The sequence below is a fragment of the Lithobates pipiens genome, unplaced genomic scaffold, assembly GCF_037356315.1.
Source record: "Lithobates pipiens isolate NorthernLeopardFrog02 unplaced genomic scaffold, aLitPip1_a1.2 Scaffold_16, whole genome shotgun sequence".
NCBI classification, from domain to species: Eukaryota; Metazoa; Chordata; class Amphibia; order Anura; family Ranidae; genus Lithobates; species Lithobates pipiens.
Window position 1 is genome coordinate 191,478,355 of NW_027507748.1, and position 14,148 is coordinate 191,492,502.

Below are 14,148 nucleotides of genomic sequence, written 5' to 3' on the forward strand. Positions count from 1 at the left end.
TAGGATTACTCTCTTTTTTAATCTTCACTAGGAAAGAGCACAGCAGAAAGGCAGTAAACATTAGTATAGTAACAGGTATCCACTCACCTAAGCAGGATGAATGAAAGTTTTGTAAGGAAGGTCAGAATACTGGCAATCCAGAGTCTAGGTACAAGTACACAGACAAATTCAATGAAATCCCTTTTAAATCTGCAGCCGGAGCCACGCCCAGGAAGACTGCCAAAGGATACACACAAGGTAAACAGGGAAAGACAGAGATGGAGACCACTGCAATTTAGCCAAGCCTGTTTAAGGCTTATGTGCTGAGTATATCTCAAAGCCTGTTTAAGGCTTATGTGCCAAAGACATTGCCTAGCCTGTTTAAGGCTTATAACAGGAGCCGAACAATACTACTAGAGCCTGTTTAAAGCTCCAACTGTAGGCAGATAAAAATGCAAGCCTGTTTAAGGCTTATTCAAGGTCACAGAGAGAGTAGTAACATACAACTGAGATCACCAGAGTGGGGTTCCTTCCATTTAGCTTTGTTTAGAGGCTGTATCGGTAAGAACTTCCATCCAGGAGAGGCTAGAACCTGGCTGGGGCGAAGCGGTAAGAGGGTGCTGATCCGTGCGGTCCCAACAGGTGAGGAAAAGTAAGAGAATGCTGGGGCGTGGGCCGTATTGTCATCTTATAGCTATGTGGTCCTATCAGGTTGTGGAGGCGGAGTCACAACCCAGAGTGTATGCTACCATGATGCGACAGGAAATTAAGTTATGTGTAATAAAATGGAATGACACATGAAAAAAGTATTGAACATGCTAACTGAAATGTATTTAATACTTCGTACAAAATACTTTGTTGGTAATGACGGCTTCAAGATGCCTCCTATATGAAACTAGTCGCATGGATTGCTCAGGTGTGATTTTGGTACATTCTTCCACACAAACAGTCTTCAAATCTTGACGGTCCATGAGCCTCTTCTGTCTTCTTCTTCTCTTTAGTTCTTTCCATAGATTTTCTATTGGATTCAAGTCAGGTGATAGGTGGGGCCACTCTAGCGGATTTATTTTCTTTCTTTGAAACCAATTGAGAGTTTCCTTGGCTTTGGGTTTGGGATCATTGTCTTGCTGAAATGTCCACCCTCGTTTCATATTCATCATCCTGGTAGATGGCAGCAGATTTTTATCAAGAATGTCTTGGTACATTTTTCCATTCATCCTTCAATAACATGAAGTTTGCCAGTACCAAATGCCGAAAAACAGCCTAATGCCATGATGTTCCCACCTCCAAACTTCACTGTTAGTATGGGGGTGTTTTTGGGGTGATGTGCAGTGCCATTTGACCTCCAAACATGGTGTGTATTATGGTATCCAAAGAGTTAAATTTTGGTCTCATCTCACCAGACTATATTCTCCTGGTATTTCACAGGCTTGTCTAAATGTTGTGCAGCAAACTTTAAACAAGCTTCAACTTTAAAGCGGAGGTCCACCCTAAAATGGACCTCCGCTCATCGGAATCCCCCCCCCTCCGGCGCCACGATCGGCACCTTTCAGGGGGGAGGGGGGTGCAGTTACCTGGATAATCCAGGTAACTGCACCCACTTCCGGGCTAGCTCTCTGCGGAAAGGGGCGTACGTTACGCCCCTTTCCGCAAGTGCCCGCCCCCTTCAGCAAGTGCCCCGCTGCCTGCTGGGAAACACACAGCTCCCAGAGGCAGTGGGGACCGTCCGGATTGCGCCGCGCGGCTCGCGCATGCGCAGTAGGGAACCGGGAAATGAAGCCGAAAGGCTCCATTTCCTGATTCCCATACCCAAGATGGCGGCGGCAGGACCCGCCAGACGAGCGAGCGATCGGCTTCGGGTGCCGACATCGCGGGCGCGCTGGACAGGTAAGTGTCACTATTTAAAAGTCAGCAGCTGCAGTATTTGTAGCTGCTGGCTTTTAAAAAAAAATGATGCTTTTCTTCAGCAATGGAGTCTTGTGTGGTGAGCATGCATACAGGCCATGGCGGTTAAATGCATTACCTATTGTTTTCTTTGAAACAATTGTATCTGCTAATGACAGGTCTTTCTGAAGCTCTCCACAAGTGCTCCTTGGCTCTTAGACAATACTTTTGATTCTTTTCACTCCTCTGTCAAAAACCTTGTGAGGAGCACCTGGTCATGGCCCATTTATGGTGAAAGGGTGTTCTTTCCATGTCTGGATTATGGCCCCAACAGTGCTCACTGGAACATTCAGAAGTTTAGAAGTCCTTCTGTAACCAATGCCATCAGTATGTTTTTTATACAATAAGGTTGATAAGGGCTTGAGAGCATTCTTTGCTTTTACCTATCATGAGATTTTTACCCATTATGTTTTTGTGTGACACTTTGTTAATAAGAAACCTTTTTATAGGCCATGAGTTGACACTGAACCAGCTGATATTAATTTGCACTGACAAGGGGATGGATTGCTTTCTAATTACTGATAGGTTTCAGCTGGTGCCTTGGCTTTCAATACCTTTTTGTACCTCCCTTACTTTATGTTCAATACTTTTTCCCTGTGTAATTCCATTTTATTACATATAACTTAATTTTTTTGTTTCAACTTTGTTTATTAGGTTTGGACACAGCTTCACAATCATAGCACAAGATGTGCTTAACAGTGACAGACAATTTCAAGTTTTAACAGTAGTAATAAGAAAGAAAACATATAACTTAGAGGGGTGGGAAAAAGGCAGAGTCTCACCTTGGTTTCATAAGGTTTCTTGTGGCCCACTCCGGACAGTCTGCCGCCAGGCAGCCACTTCTTCTTGGCTAGAGACAAGTGTGTTATGTACGTGGTCTGCGCTCTGGTCTTGGGTATTACATTAGTGGTTACCTCTTAGTGTGATTTTAGTGACCCAGTGTTGGGTCTGCTAGTTTTAACAAAGACACATCCAGACTAGAGGGCATCCAGAGTGCAGCAGGGTTCCCCGGCCTCCACATCCCCACCAGCACTCACCCGAACTGGCTGGGTATATCTGTGCCAAATCTGAGGGGACCCTATACCAGCGTGTCAGTAGCTTGTAGTTTGTCTCCTGCCTCTTAGAATCTATTGAGCTGGAGTGTGTAAGCTGGTATAGGTGTGTTAACTGAGACTCAGAGAACACTTTTCCTAGGTCTCTTTCCCAGGCACATATGTATATTGGCTTGGAGTTTGAGGCCGAGGACCCCAGCAGCTGGTATAGCTCTGAGATCATGCGTGGTATCGGGTCTTCCGCTGCGAACAGCCTCTCAAAAGGTGTGAGCGATGTGATATCTCTTATAGAGCTACCATGTACTTCAAAGAAATGATGCAACTGTCTATATTTCCAGAAGTTCAACTGAGGTCTCCCAGGCCTGTCCTCCAGGGATTCTAAGGGTATCATTTTGCCGTTTCTCAGCAGTTTACCACAGCTGCCATTCTTATCTTCCACCCAGGCTCCAGAGAAGCCAGCGTGTTCCCCCGGTGGGAACCAGAGAAACTCTCCAAGTAGCGTCAATGGGGACACAGAGGGGGCCAAGCTTAATGCTCAATTGATTCGGTCCCATATTTTGAGTGTAGATATTGTTAACGGGACATCGTTTCTGATAGCCCCCTGTGTACCCACAAAATCCACGGTGCATACGACAGGTTCCTTCCCGCCATATATTTTTCCGTGGCCACCCATATTTTGGTTTGACCATGAAAGCGCCAGTTCAGAATCCTCTGCAGAGCAATGGCCTGGTAGTACCTTTGTAGGTCTGGGATACCCAGGCCTCTGTAGCCCTTGGGAGATGTAGTACCATCATAGCGATTCTCCGCTTTTGCGAGTTCCATATGAAAGTAGTAAGCATGCTGGACACTTGTGTAAAAAAGATCTTGGGCAGGGGTATGGGGAGTATTTGCATGTAAAACAGTATCCTAGGGAGGACATTCATTTTTATTATGTTTGCATATAACTTATTTTTTTAACTTATTTGTTTTGGTTTCTTTGTATGTATGGATTGCATGGGTTATTACCGACATGTTGGAAAAATTTCATGTCAATATTACCGTTAAAAATATATTTAGTTGGAAAAAGTGTGATGTGTTCAATACTTATTTTACCCACTGTATTTTTAACATTGATAGTACCAGTCATAGTTGCTTTCCTTTTCCTAGGAACTCAAAAATTACACACACTAAAAGAGCTACATGTAAAATGCTAATACTAAAAGACCACCAATCGGTCTTCAATAACCTCTGAGAAACATTTAAGAAAACAAAACATTTAGTTTACTGTTTATACAGCTGTGAATTGGTAATCATGGTCTTCTAGCACTTGTTTGCATTGCAGAATTAGAAGACCTCTGCACTTCTACATTGGAGGTAAATGACTATATATCAAGAGCAGCAGTAAACTAATGGTTACTCAGTGGGGACATTAGAATCTTATGAGAGGGACTTATGAAACAGAGAGCTACAGCAGATGTAAAATATGTAAACTGTAAAATATATAACAGATGGAAGGTAAAGATTGGAAACAAAGGCGTATGGTAATGTTCAAGAAAAGTTCCTCAAAAGTGGGATTTTAAATGGACGCCAGGCAGTAATGTATATAAAAATTACAAAATGTATTGTGCGGTACAATAACATATGACATGAAAGGCCAATGATAAAAACATATATGTGGGAGACAAGTGTGGAAACCAGACAGACAAGAGCAACTTCTGGGAACACATATTGGTCCATGATGTCTGGGTTGCCACTCCCTGTCTGGCCCTGACGGATCCTTTTATCCTACTACTTGATTATTTGGGATTTGCTGCATTTGAAGTGTTGAAGCCCACATAGTCCATGAGGAAAATCCACACTGTTTGTGTAATCGAAATACATTGGACACCAGTCTGCAGGCCTCCCTCTCCCTTCAGCTGGTTTCCACACTTGCCTCCCACATATATGTTTTTATCTTTGGCCTTTCATGTTTTTCATGTTGTATGTTATTGTACCGCACACATTTTTTTTTTTTTTTATATAAATTACTACCTGCCATCCATTTAAACTACCACTTTTGGGGAACCTTTCTTGAATATTTGCATCCGGGATGGGACGCACAGACAGTTTAGTTTTGTAGATGAGGCAAATCCTCTTTTATATCTAAGGCGTATGGCAAGTCATTGACCACACAATGGCCATAAACCAAAGAATGCAGAAGACCTTGTGACTTTGCTCACATTAGCTATCTTTCTACTCAACATTTACTTTTTAGTACTCAGATGTTGCAAGGATTATTATGGTGACAGGGTGCTATTGTCCTCAAAAGTAGTATTGTTTGCATTTTAAAGGGTAATTCTACTTTTGCAGTCAATTTTGAGAAAACCCCACTATATGTTTGCTATGTGTTCCTATTCACACAGAACACCTAAAAATATATTTTAAAAAAAATATTTCTTACCTTTCAGAGTTTTCTAAGGAGAAGGTATCATGGCTGTTTCTAAAAATGATTGGAGACTCTTAAGCCTTCTACACATTATGAGAATATCAGAGGAATGAGCTATGAATATTCTCATACAGAATGCAACTTTGGAAGTGATGTAATGTGTTTTATTGTATTGTAATATATTCCTTCGTTGCCAAGCATGTGTGGTCTTGGTATTCTGATTTTTTTCAGATGAATACTGTACTGATTAAACGAAAATCGTACAAGAAAAAGTTTTGTGTATTGTATATTTACTGTATTCATCATCCAATTTTCTGATGGTGTGTACTAGGCATTATGGCCCCTACACACGATCAGAAAATCTTATGAAAAAAACTGCTTTCAAAGTGATCATACGATAATCTGATCATTAGTACACCGCTTCCGAGAGCCGATCATGACAAATCAAGCAAAATGATCTGATTGGACAAGCACAAAAACTTCTCACGTACAATACCAAATTTTCATTTAATTAGTACAATTGTCGTTCGAAAATATAGTACAAAAAAAATATAGTACAAATACACTACAACACATTACATCACTTCCGAATTTTTATTCTACCATACGAGAATTTTCATAAATTTTGTAAACTCTTCATTTTTGATATGAGACTAGCATGCAAAAAGAAAAAAACAGACAATCATTCATCTAATAATGTAATCTTTAGCTACCTATCATTAACATACAATGGAGGAAGGTGGTTTCTAAATTTTTACACCTTTGTTAGGACAGACAGTTTTCAAATCTAATTTACAGTTGATAATGAAGAACCGTGAATGCAGTACAGACAGGGTGAATTATGTTACCCTCCTAAACATTATAAAGCAGGAAGAGCATGCAATATTAAAAGTTAATAGGAACATGTAACAAATATAAAGTAGATGTTATCCCAATTTGGCTGCAAAAGTGGAAATACACTTTAAATCTTACTGTTTGTCAGAGCAGGAAGTAACAAGTATACAGTACAAGGAAAGGTCTTTTAGCCTTTGGCCTTGGACCTTAATGCTTATTATATTAAAGACAGTGTAATATTAAAAAAATAAAGTTATATGGAATGTTTTTGACATTTTATTGCTGACATGCATTTTAATTTCTGATTGACATTGTGGCATCTTCAATCTGATATTATATTCTTAATATACAAAAAAAGGGAAGGTGGGATTTTAACTGAGGCTATTTATTTGTGGGGGTGAGATAATTAGAGAGTATATTTAATTGCCACATGGAGTCTGACAATACATAACAATGATGCACATAGTAGAAAAGGTTTAATATGTATACACACACATACATTACATATCAAAGGGACGACATATAAAATTGACAAGAGATTTAATAGGGTAAAATGAATTAATGTAGATTCATATGTATACACGTCATCTAAATGGCACTATGCAGTGTAAACAATGGTAAAAAACATATGATCATTTGGTTGTAGATAATGAGTCTAAGTAGATTCCTATCAATAGGCATAAGAAGTATTCATATTCTTAATAACACAGATTGAAGACAGGGATGGACTGTGTGTCTAAAATCAAAAATGTTTAGAATCCCTTTAAATTTTGTTGCTAAGGAGCTACAACTTCTCTTTTTGACCTTGTGACCATTGCAGCTAGGACCGAAAGTGAGGAAACATCCAAAATGTTAAACTGTCAGGTCAGGAATAGAGGGGAAATCTTCCAATGGACACTTTTTTGGTAACCACTGTCAAAGGAGGGATTTATATTACTTTTGAGAGTTTTCCTCTTACTGATGTTAAAGGAGTGTTTTTTTTTTTTATTCTTTAGGATAGGTAAAAAAAAAACTGACAGTTGCTTTCTACAATTCCTTACTCTACCCAGGGCCATCTTTAACATAGGGCACAAGGGGCAGTTGCCCCAAGCTCAGTCAATGTTCCGGGGCCCAAAGCAGCTGCCCCTTGAGCCCACATTGCCCATAAATAGTTAATAAGTGGATTCAGGAGGGCCCAAGAAAATGTTTGCTCAGGGCCCAATCAATATTAAAGATGGCCCTGACTCATTCCAAAATGAAAAATGGCTTACTTTTAGATATACTTTAAAATAAGTCAATCCAAAACTGTCTCTTAAACTTTGACATCTCAGTTTTTAGTAGACCGTTGTAAGTTTATTCCCACAGTGCCTATTCAAAACTCACTGCAATTTTAGAAATAAAAAAGTCTCCCAGAAATCAGTTTCTTTTTTTTATCTCCACAAGTGTTTTCATCTGCCATTTGATGACTTATAATTAGTAGTGAAGGTCAGATGACCACATGGCTCACTGTAAAGCTGGTTCAGATCTAGTATAGTAGCAGCAGAGGGTTGAAACCTTTTTTAAGAAGATGATGGCTGTTTTTGCCCACCAGTGTGTGCTGAAAAGCATGTCATCTAAAACACCTCTTTCTGCTTTTAATGGAGGAAAGTTCATATACAGTAAGTGACAGTTTAACACTGAGAAATGTTCAATGTATCGCTAAACTTTTAAGAAAAGGATTTAAACAATTTGTGTTTTTTGTCTTTTTTAGGTCAGTTACTATTTCCCTTTAAAGACACTGTGGCGTTCTTTTTTTGCTGCCCTGGTTGCTGCTTTTACGCTTCGATCTATCAACCCATTTGGCAACAGTCGCTTAGTTCTGTTCTATGTGGAATATCATACACCATGGTACATGATGGAACTGATTCCATTCATCCTTCTTGGTGTCTTTGGAGGGCTTTGGGGAACACTTTTCATTCGTTGCAACATTGCTTGGTGCCGTCGGCGCAAGACCACCAGCCTTGGCAAGTATCCAGTACTAGAAGTCATTGTGGTCACTGCAATCACAGCCATTATTGCTTACCCAAATCCATATACTCGGAGGAGCACAAGTGAGCTGATCTCAGAGCTGTTTAATGACTGCAGAGCTCTGGAGTCTTCTCAACTCTGTGATTACATCAATGATATCAACATGACCAGACCAGTGGATGACATTCCAGACAGACCAGCTGGTCCAGGGGTCTACACGGCAATGTGGCAGTTGGCATTAGCTCTTGTGTTTAAAATCATCATTACTATATTCACATTTGGTATGAAGGTAAGCCCATTATTCTATTAACATTTTTATTATAATTATTATTATTATTATCTTCTCAGTTAAAATAAAAATATCTCTGATTATTGGGACTCCTCAGTTTAGTTATGCAGAGCATTTTGATCAACAGTGTCTTTGATTTTGTGTGCACATTTTTAATGCAGAGATTATTTTTGATGCAAGTTACTAACGCTGTATAGAAGAAGCCAAAAATATAATGCCCTGCAGAAAAGTAGATGAGGTTTCAATTTTAAAAAGAACCTATTAATGATTAAGAAATTCCTGACATTTTACAACATGTAGCGAAAGAATAATAAAAAAAAAAGAAGAAAAAGCTGTACTTTTTATTATTAAAAGGCAGTCCGTGCGTTCCAGGCAATTCTGTTTGTCTGGGTACAGTTTCTCAAGGTCTTGCAATAACAAAGAATTTTAAAAATTAATGTTTTCACCATTTCGAGAATTATGCAGATCTGGTACTGATTTAATTGCTGCTCTACATTTCCTTTAAATACAGTATGTATTGGATATACACGCGACTATGCTTACATAGAAGTATTATTATGTGAAATAAATGGGCAGGCTGGATGGACTATTCGGTCTGTTCTCAATATTCTATAATTTTATGACTATTCCTGTGCCTAATCCTTAACTGTATCCTTGTTAGCTCAGATGTTTTTTTTATAATATGTGTTTCTTGGTTTAAATTGATCAATTATTCAGCCTGTTTTTCTCATCTAGAACATGTTCTCCTTTATGTTAGCCTGTAGACTTGTTACAGGTGTCTTTCCTGGTTTCATGAATATTTACCACTTGTTTTAATAAGAAGGACCACCAAGAGACTCAGCTGCAGCAAATCACATGGGAGCACTTTTCTAAATATTTAAATATCTACCATTAATAAAATAACAATCCCTCGTGATACAAGTATGTCTTTGATAGAAGTTTCAAGTATAAATATCCTCTGGTTGTCGGTGAAGTACTGAACACTGCAGAGCAGTTTTGGTTTACCTGATCTGTTTTGAGTAGCGTGAAGTGAAATGTGTTTTTATCATAGTCCTCCACAAGTGTGTCTATACTTTACACTGAGTCCTTTGTTAAATTAGTACAATATGTAAATGAACACAGGACTATCTAATAACATAAGCTAGTTGCATACATAGGGTACTAGTATGTTAATTTAACCACAGAATGTCAGTTATATCGTTTGCTCGGAATCACTGGTTGTCCATCTGGCATTTTTAGATGCACACACCCTAAAATAATATTTTCCTTAAAATGTTTTAGTGGAGAATGAATTCAGCATATTTTCAATGGAATATTATAGACATTCAGTAAAAAATAATAGCAAACCTATTCAAGGTCATTTGTCCTTTAATGTCTTCTTTTACTTAAAGGGCAGCTATACTTTTATTAAAGAAGAACATTAAGTTTTGCTTTAATTACACTTACTTCTGTGCTTTACAAATAAAACGCTTGCATTTGGAAAGGGCTGGTAGTACATCTCAATGCATGAATAAATGCATCTTCATCTTAAAATAAATGGCACTGCAACATATAATTTTGAACAACACTCTAAGCCCCTGTACACACGGTCGGAGATTTCCACAACCAAATCCGTCGGATTTTGTCCGTCGGATCTTGTCCGAAACTGTTGCATACACACGGTCGGACTAAGTTGTCGAAAAATCCGATCTTTCAGAACGTGATGACGTAATTTCGTTACGATGGGACTACGTTCAGGTTAGTAGCCAATAGCTTTGATGTAGGAATTTGATCTGAGCATGCGTGGCACTTAGTCCGATCAAAATTCTCTACAAATGATCGGAGTATGTCTGATCGAACCAGTTGGTCGGGAAATATTTCCAACATGTTGGAAAATTGGGTCCGACGGATATTCCGACGGAATCAGTCCGATGCATACCACACACAGTTGGATTATCCGACAACACGGTCCGATAGGACACATTCCGACGGATTCTCCGACCGTGTGTACAAGGGCTAAGGTCTCTTTCACACGGGGTGGATCTTTTCCATCGGAATTTCCGACCATGTGTACAGGGCATAAGAACACTGATATGCTTTCCACTAAGCGGAAGTGACGTTTACCAGAAACCCTGCTCCCTAGAATGCACACTGCCTGTGACCATATGCAAGAACCCCAGCAGGGGGTTCCCGCAATTACCTGGGAGGGGCAGCCCCATTGAAAACAAATGGAGGTTGCCAGCTCTCACATGCAGAGCTGTCCTCCTTTTTTTCTGCACAGCCAAATGCAGCACACATTTTCGCAGTTAGGCACAGCATGTGTATGGGTCCATTGATTACTATAGTGCTGCATTTAGATGTGCACAAAACTATGTGCAATATGCATGAAATCACAGCTTTTTTTTCTGCCTGTGTGAATGAGCCCTTACAGTCTCTCTACCCTGATGCTGCTGAGTTTGGAGGGTCAGTTTCATTCTGACTGTTATTCTCTGTAAATCACCCTGGGGCAGATGCCACCTACTTTTTGATAGCTTATATGAGACCACACTGTTCTAGACAGCACATCCTAATCCTTGACTTCCATTGTAGCAGCAGTGCAGCTTGGTCAAGAACACTTGAATAAAACGTACTCTCAACTTCTGATTGGATGTTGATCGTTGGCACATACGCATATAGCAAAGCCTTACTGTCTCTTCTTCTTTCTATAAATGGCACCATTGGTGGCCAATGTCTATATGAATGTAGCTAATTATACTATTTATGCTTAAAAATACAACTAATGTTCTTTTAATGAACGTAAATAAAATAGTTCAATGAAAAAAAAAAAAAAAAAAGTAAATATATATATATACAGTGGTGTGAAAAAGTGTTTGCCCCCTTCCTCATTTCCTGTTTCTTTGCATGTTTGTCACACTTAAGTGTTTCAGAACATCAAACCAATTTAAACAATAGTCAAGGACAACACAAGTAAACACAAAATGCAATTTGTAAATGAAGGTGTTTATTATTAAAGGTGAAAAAAAATCCAAACCATCATGGCCCTGTGTGAAAAAGTGATTGCCCCCCTTGTTAAAACATACTATAACTGTGGTTGTCCACACCTGAGTTCAATTTCTCTAGCCACACCCAGGCCTGATTATTGCCACACCTGTTCACAATCAAGGCATCACTTAAATAGGAGCTGCTTGACACAGTAAGGTCCACCAGAAGATCCTTAAAAGCTACACATCATGCCGAGACCCAAAGAAATTCAGGAACAATTGAGAAAGAAAGTAATTGAGATCTATCAGTCTGAAAAGGGTTATAAAGCCATTTCCAAAGCTTTGGGAATCCAGCGAACCACAGTGAGAGCCATTATCCACAAATGGCGAAGACATGGAACAGTGGTGAACCTTCCCAGGAGTGGCCGGCCGCCCAAAATTACCCCAAGAGCGCAGCGACGACTCATCCAAGAGGTCACAAAAGACCCCACAACAACGTCCAAGGAACTGCAGGCCTCACTTGCCTCAGTTAAGGTCAGCGTTCATGCCTCCACCATCAGGAAAAGACTGGGCAAAAATGGCCTGCATGGCAGAGTTCCAAGGAGAAAACCACTGCTGAGCAAAAAGAACATCAAAGCTCGTCTCAATTTCTCCACAACACATCTTGATGATCCCCAAGACTTTTGGGACAACATTCTGTGGACCGATGAGACAAAAGTGGAACTCTTTGGAAGGTGTGTGTCCAAGTATATCTGGCGTAGAAGGAACACTGCATTTCATAAAAAGAACATTATACCAACAGTAAAATATGGTGGTGGTAGTGTGATGGTCTGGGGCTGTTTTGTTGCTTCAGGACCTGGAAGACTTGCCGTGATAAAAGGAACTATGAATTCTGCTGTCTACCAAGAGATCCTGAAGGAGAATGTCTGACCATCTGTTCGTGTACTCAAGCTGAAACGAACTTGGGTTCTGCGGCAGGACAATGATCCTAAACACACCAGCAAGTCCACCACCGAATGGCTGAAGAAAAACAAAATGAAGACTTTGGAGTGGCCTAGCCAAAGTCCTGACCTGAATCCTATTGAGATGTTGTGGTATGACCTTAAAAAGGCCGTTCATGCTCAAAAACCCTCTAATGTAACTCAATTAGGACAATTCTGCAAAGATGAGTGGGCCAAAATTCCTCCAGGACGCGGTAAAAGCCTCATTGCACGTTATCACAAACGCTTGGTTGCAGTTGTTGCTGCTAAGGGTGGCCCAACCAGTTATTAGGTTTAGGGGGCAATCACTTTTTCACACAGGGCCATGATGGTTTGGATTTTTTTTCACCTTTAATAATAAACACCTTCATTTACAAATTGCATTTTGTGTTTACTTGTGTTGTCCTTGACTATTGTTTAAATTGGTTTGATGTTCCGAAACACTTAAGTGTGACAAACATGCAAAGGAACAGGAAATGAGGAAGGGGGCAAACACTTTTTCACACCACTGTATATATATATATATATATATATATATATATATATATATATATATATATATATATATATATATATACTTTTTACTTCTCTAGTGCATGCATACATATCATAAAAAATGTAAATCTCACATAAACAATATTGTAAATTTACATATAAATGTTATCATAATTCCAGTGCAGTATAGCACCCCCCTAGTTAGGTTGCTAGGGAAATTTCATTTTTGGCTGAAGCCTAGTGACACCGGCCGGTTTAATTAAAACTGGCCTTTATGCCAGCTTCTGTCGGACGAGCATGCCAAACCAGCTGCCGACTGGCTCCCGATCAGCGCTTTCAGCCAATGGCTAATGCGGGGGGCCGTCCCCCTCTCAAGAGAACAATGGCTCAGTGGTGTAGATCTCTGTACTAACATTGTATTGTTAGTACAGAGGCTCCGGCTGGAGCTGACCGTTTTTTTAGTTGAACCTGCTGGGTTGAATGAATAAAAACTGGTAGTGTGTACTAGGCCTTACTCCGGAGGAGTTGGATTGCATGCTTTGGCTTGCTATGGCTCCACAGGCTGTGAGATTGATTGTTTACCCCAGACTTTGAACTGTTACTGTATGCCTGGCTGCCCCTGCACTGTCTGGGAAAGAACCTTTTCTAAATTAAGCAGCCCTTTCTGGGGGAAGCGCTACATAAGCATAACTAGCACAGTCACAGAACACCAACAATGTTCATAAAGGCCAACGCCTAAAGAGATTGTGTTCATACCCCTGTTCCAGTGATCATAGATAGTGTCCACACATGATATCCATATGATATTCATACTCCAGTGTTCAAACATTGTCCACGCAGTCTCCTAACCCTGATGATTCAGTATGCTGATTCTTCCCAAAATGTATCCTCCATCCATGAATTACATCCAAGTGAACAAAAAACTAACCTAGTGTGATCCCTCCCCCAATGGACTTGCACATCCTCTATATATGACCTATACTGATTGGGTATACAGGCTTCAGGTCCTAATTCCAGCTATACCAGTTGACAAACCATCCAGGGCACATTTCACATACATTCAGGTAGAAGGAACATAATCTCACATAACATGAAATCCTTCATTTTTATTAGAAAAAAAAAATTCCACTTACAGTGTTTCTATTCACAGGTACATAAAAAAAAAACTTTCAATAACTGCCTCTGTTCCCTTCCCTGACACAGGTCAATACTTCTTCATCGGGGG

General features: G+C 39.9%; 1 protein-coding gene across 4 annotated transcripts in view; it reads left to right on the forward strand.

Moving 5' to 3' along the window:
• Positions 1 to 14,148, forward strand: part of CLCN4 (chloride voltage-gated channel 4) — a 99,047-nt gene that overhangs the window by 53,712 nt on the left and 31,187 nt on the right. For all 4 annotated transcript variants that reach the window (XM_077480849.1, XM_077480847.1, XM_077480848.1 and 1 more), the window contains one exon: positions 7,943 to 8,488. In XM_077480849.1, the coding sequence (XP_077336975.1) occupies positions 7,943 to 8,488 (546 nt within the window). The remainder of the gene's footprint in view (positions 1 to 7,942; positions 8,489 to 14,148) is intronic.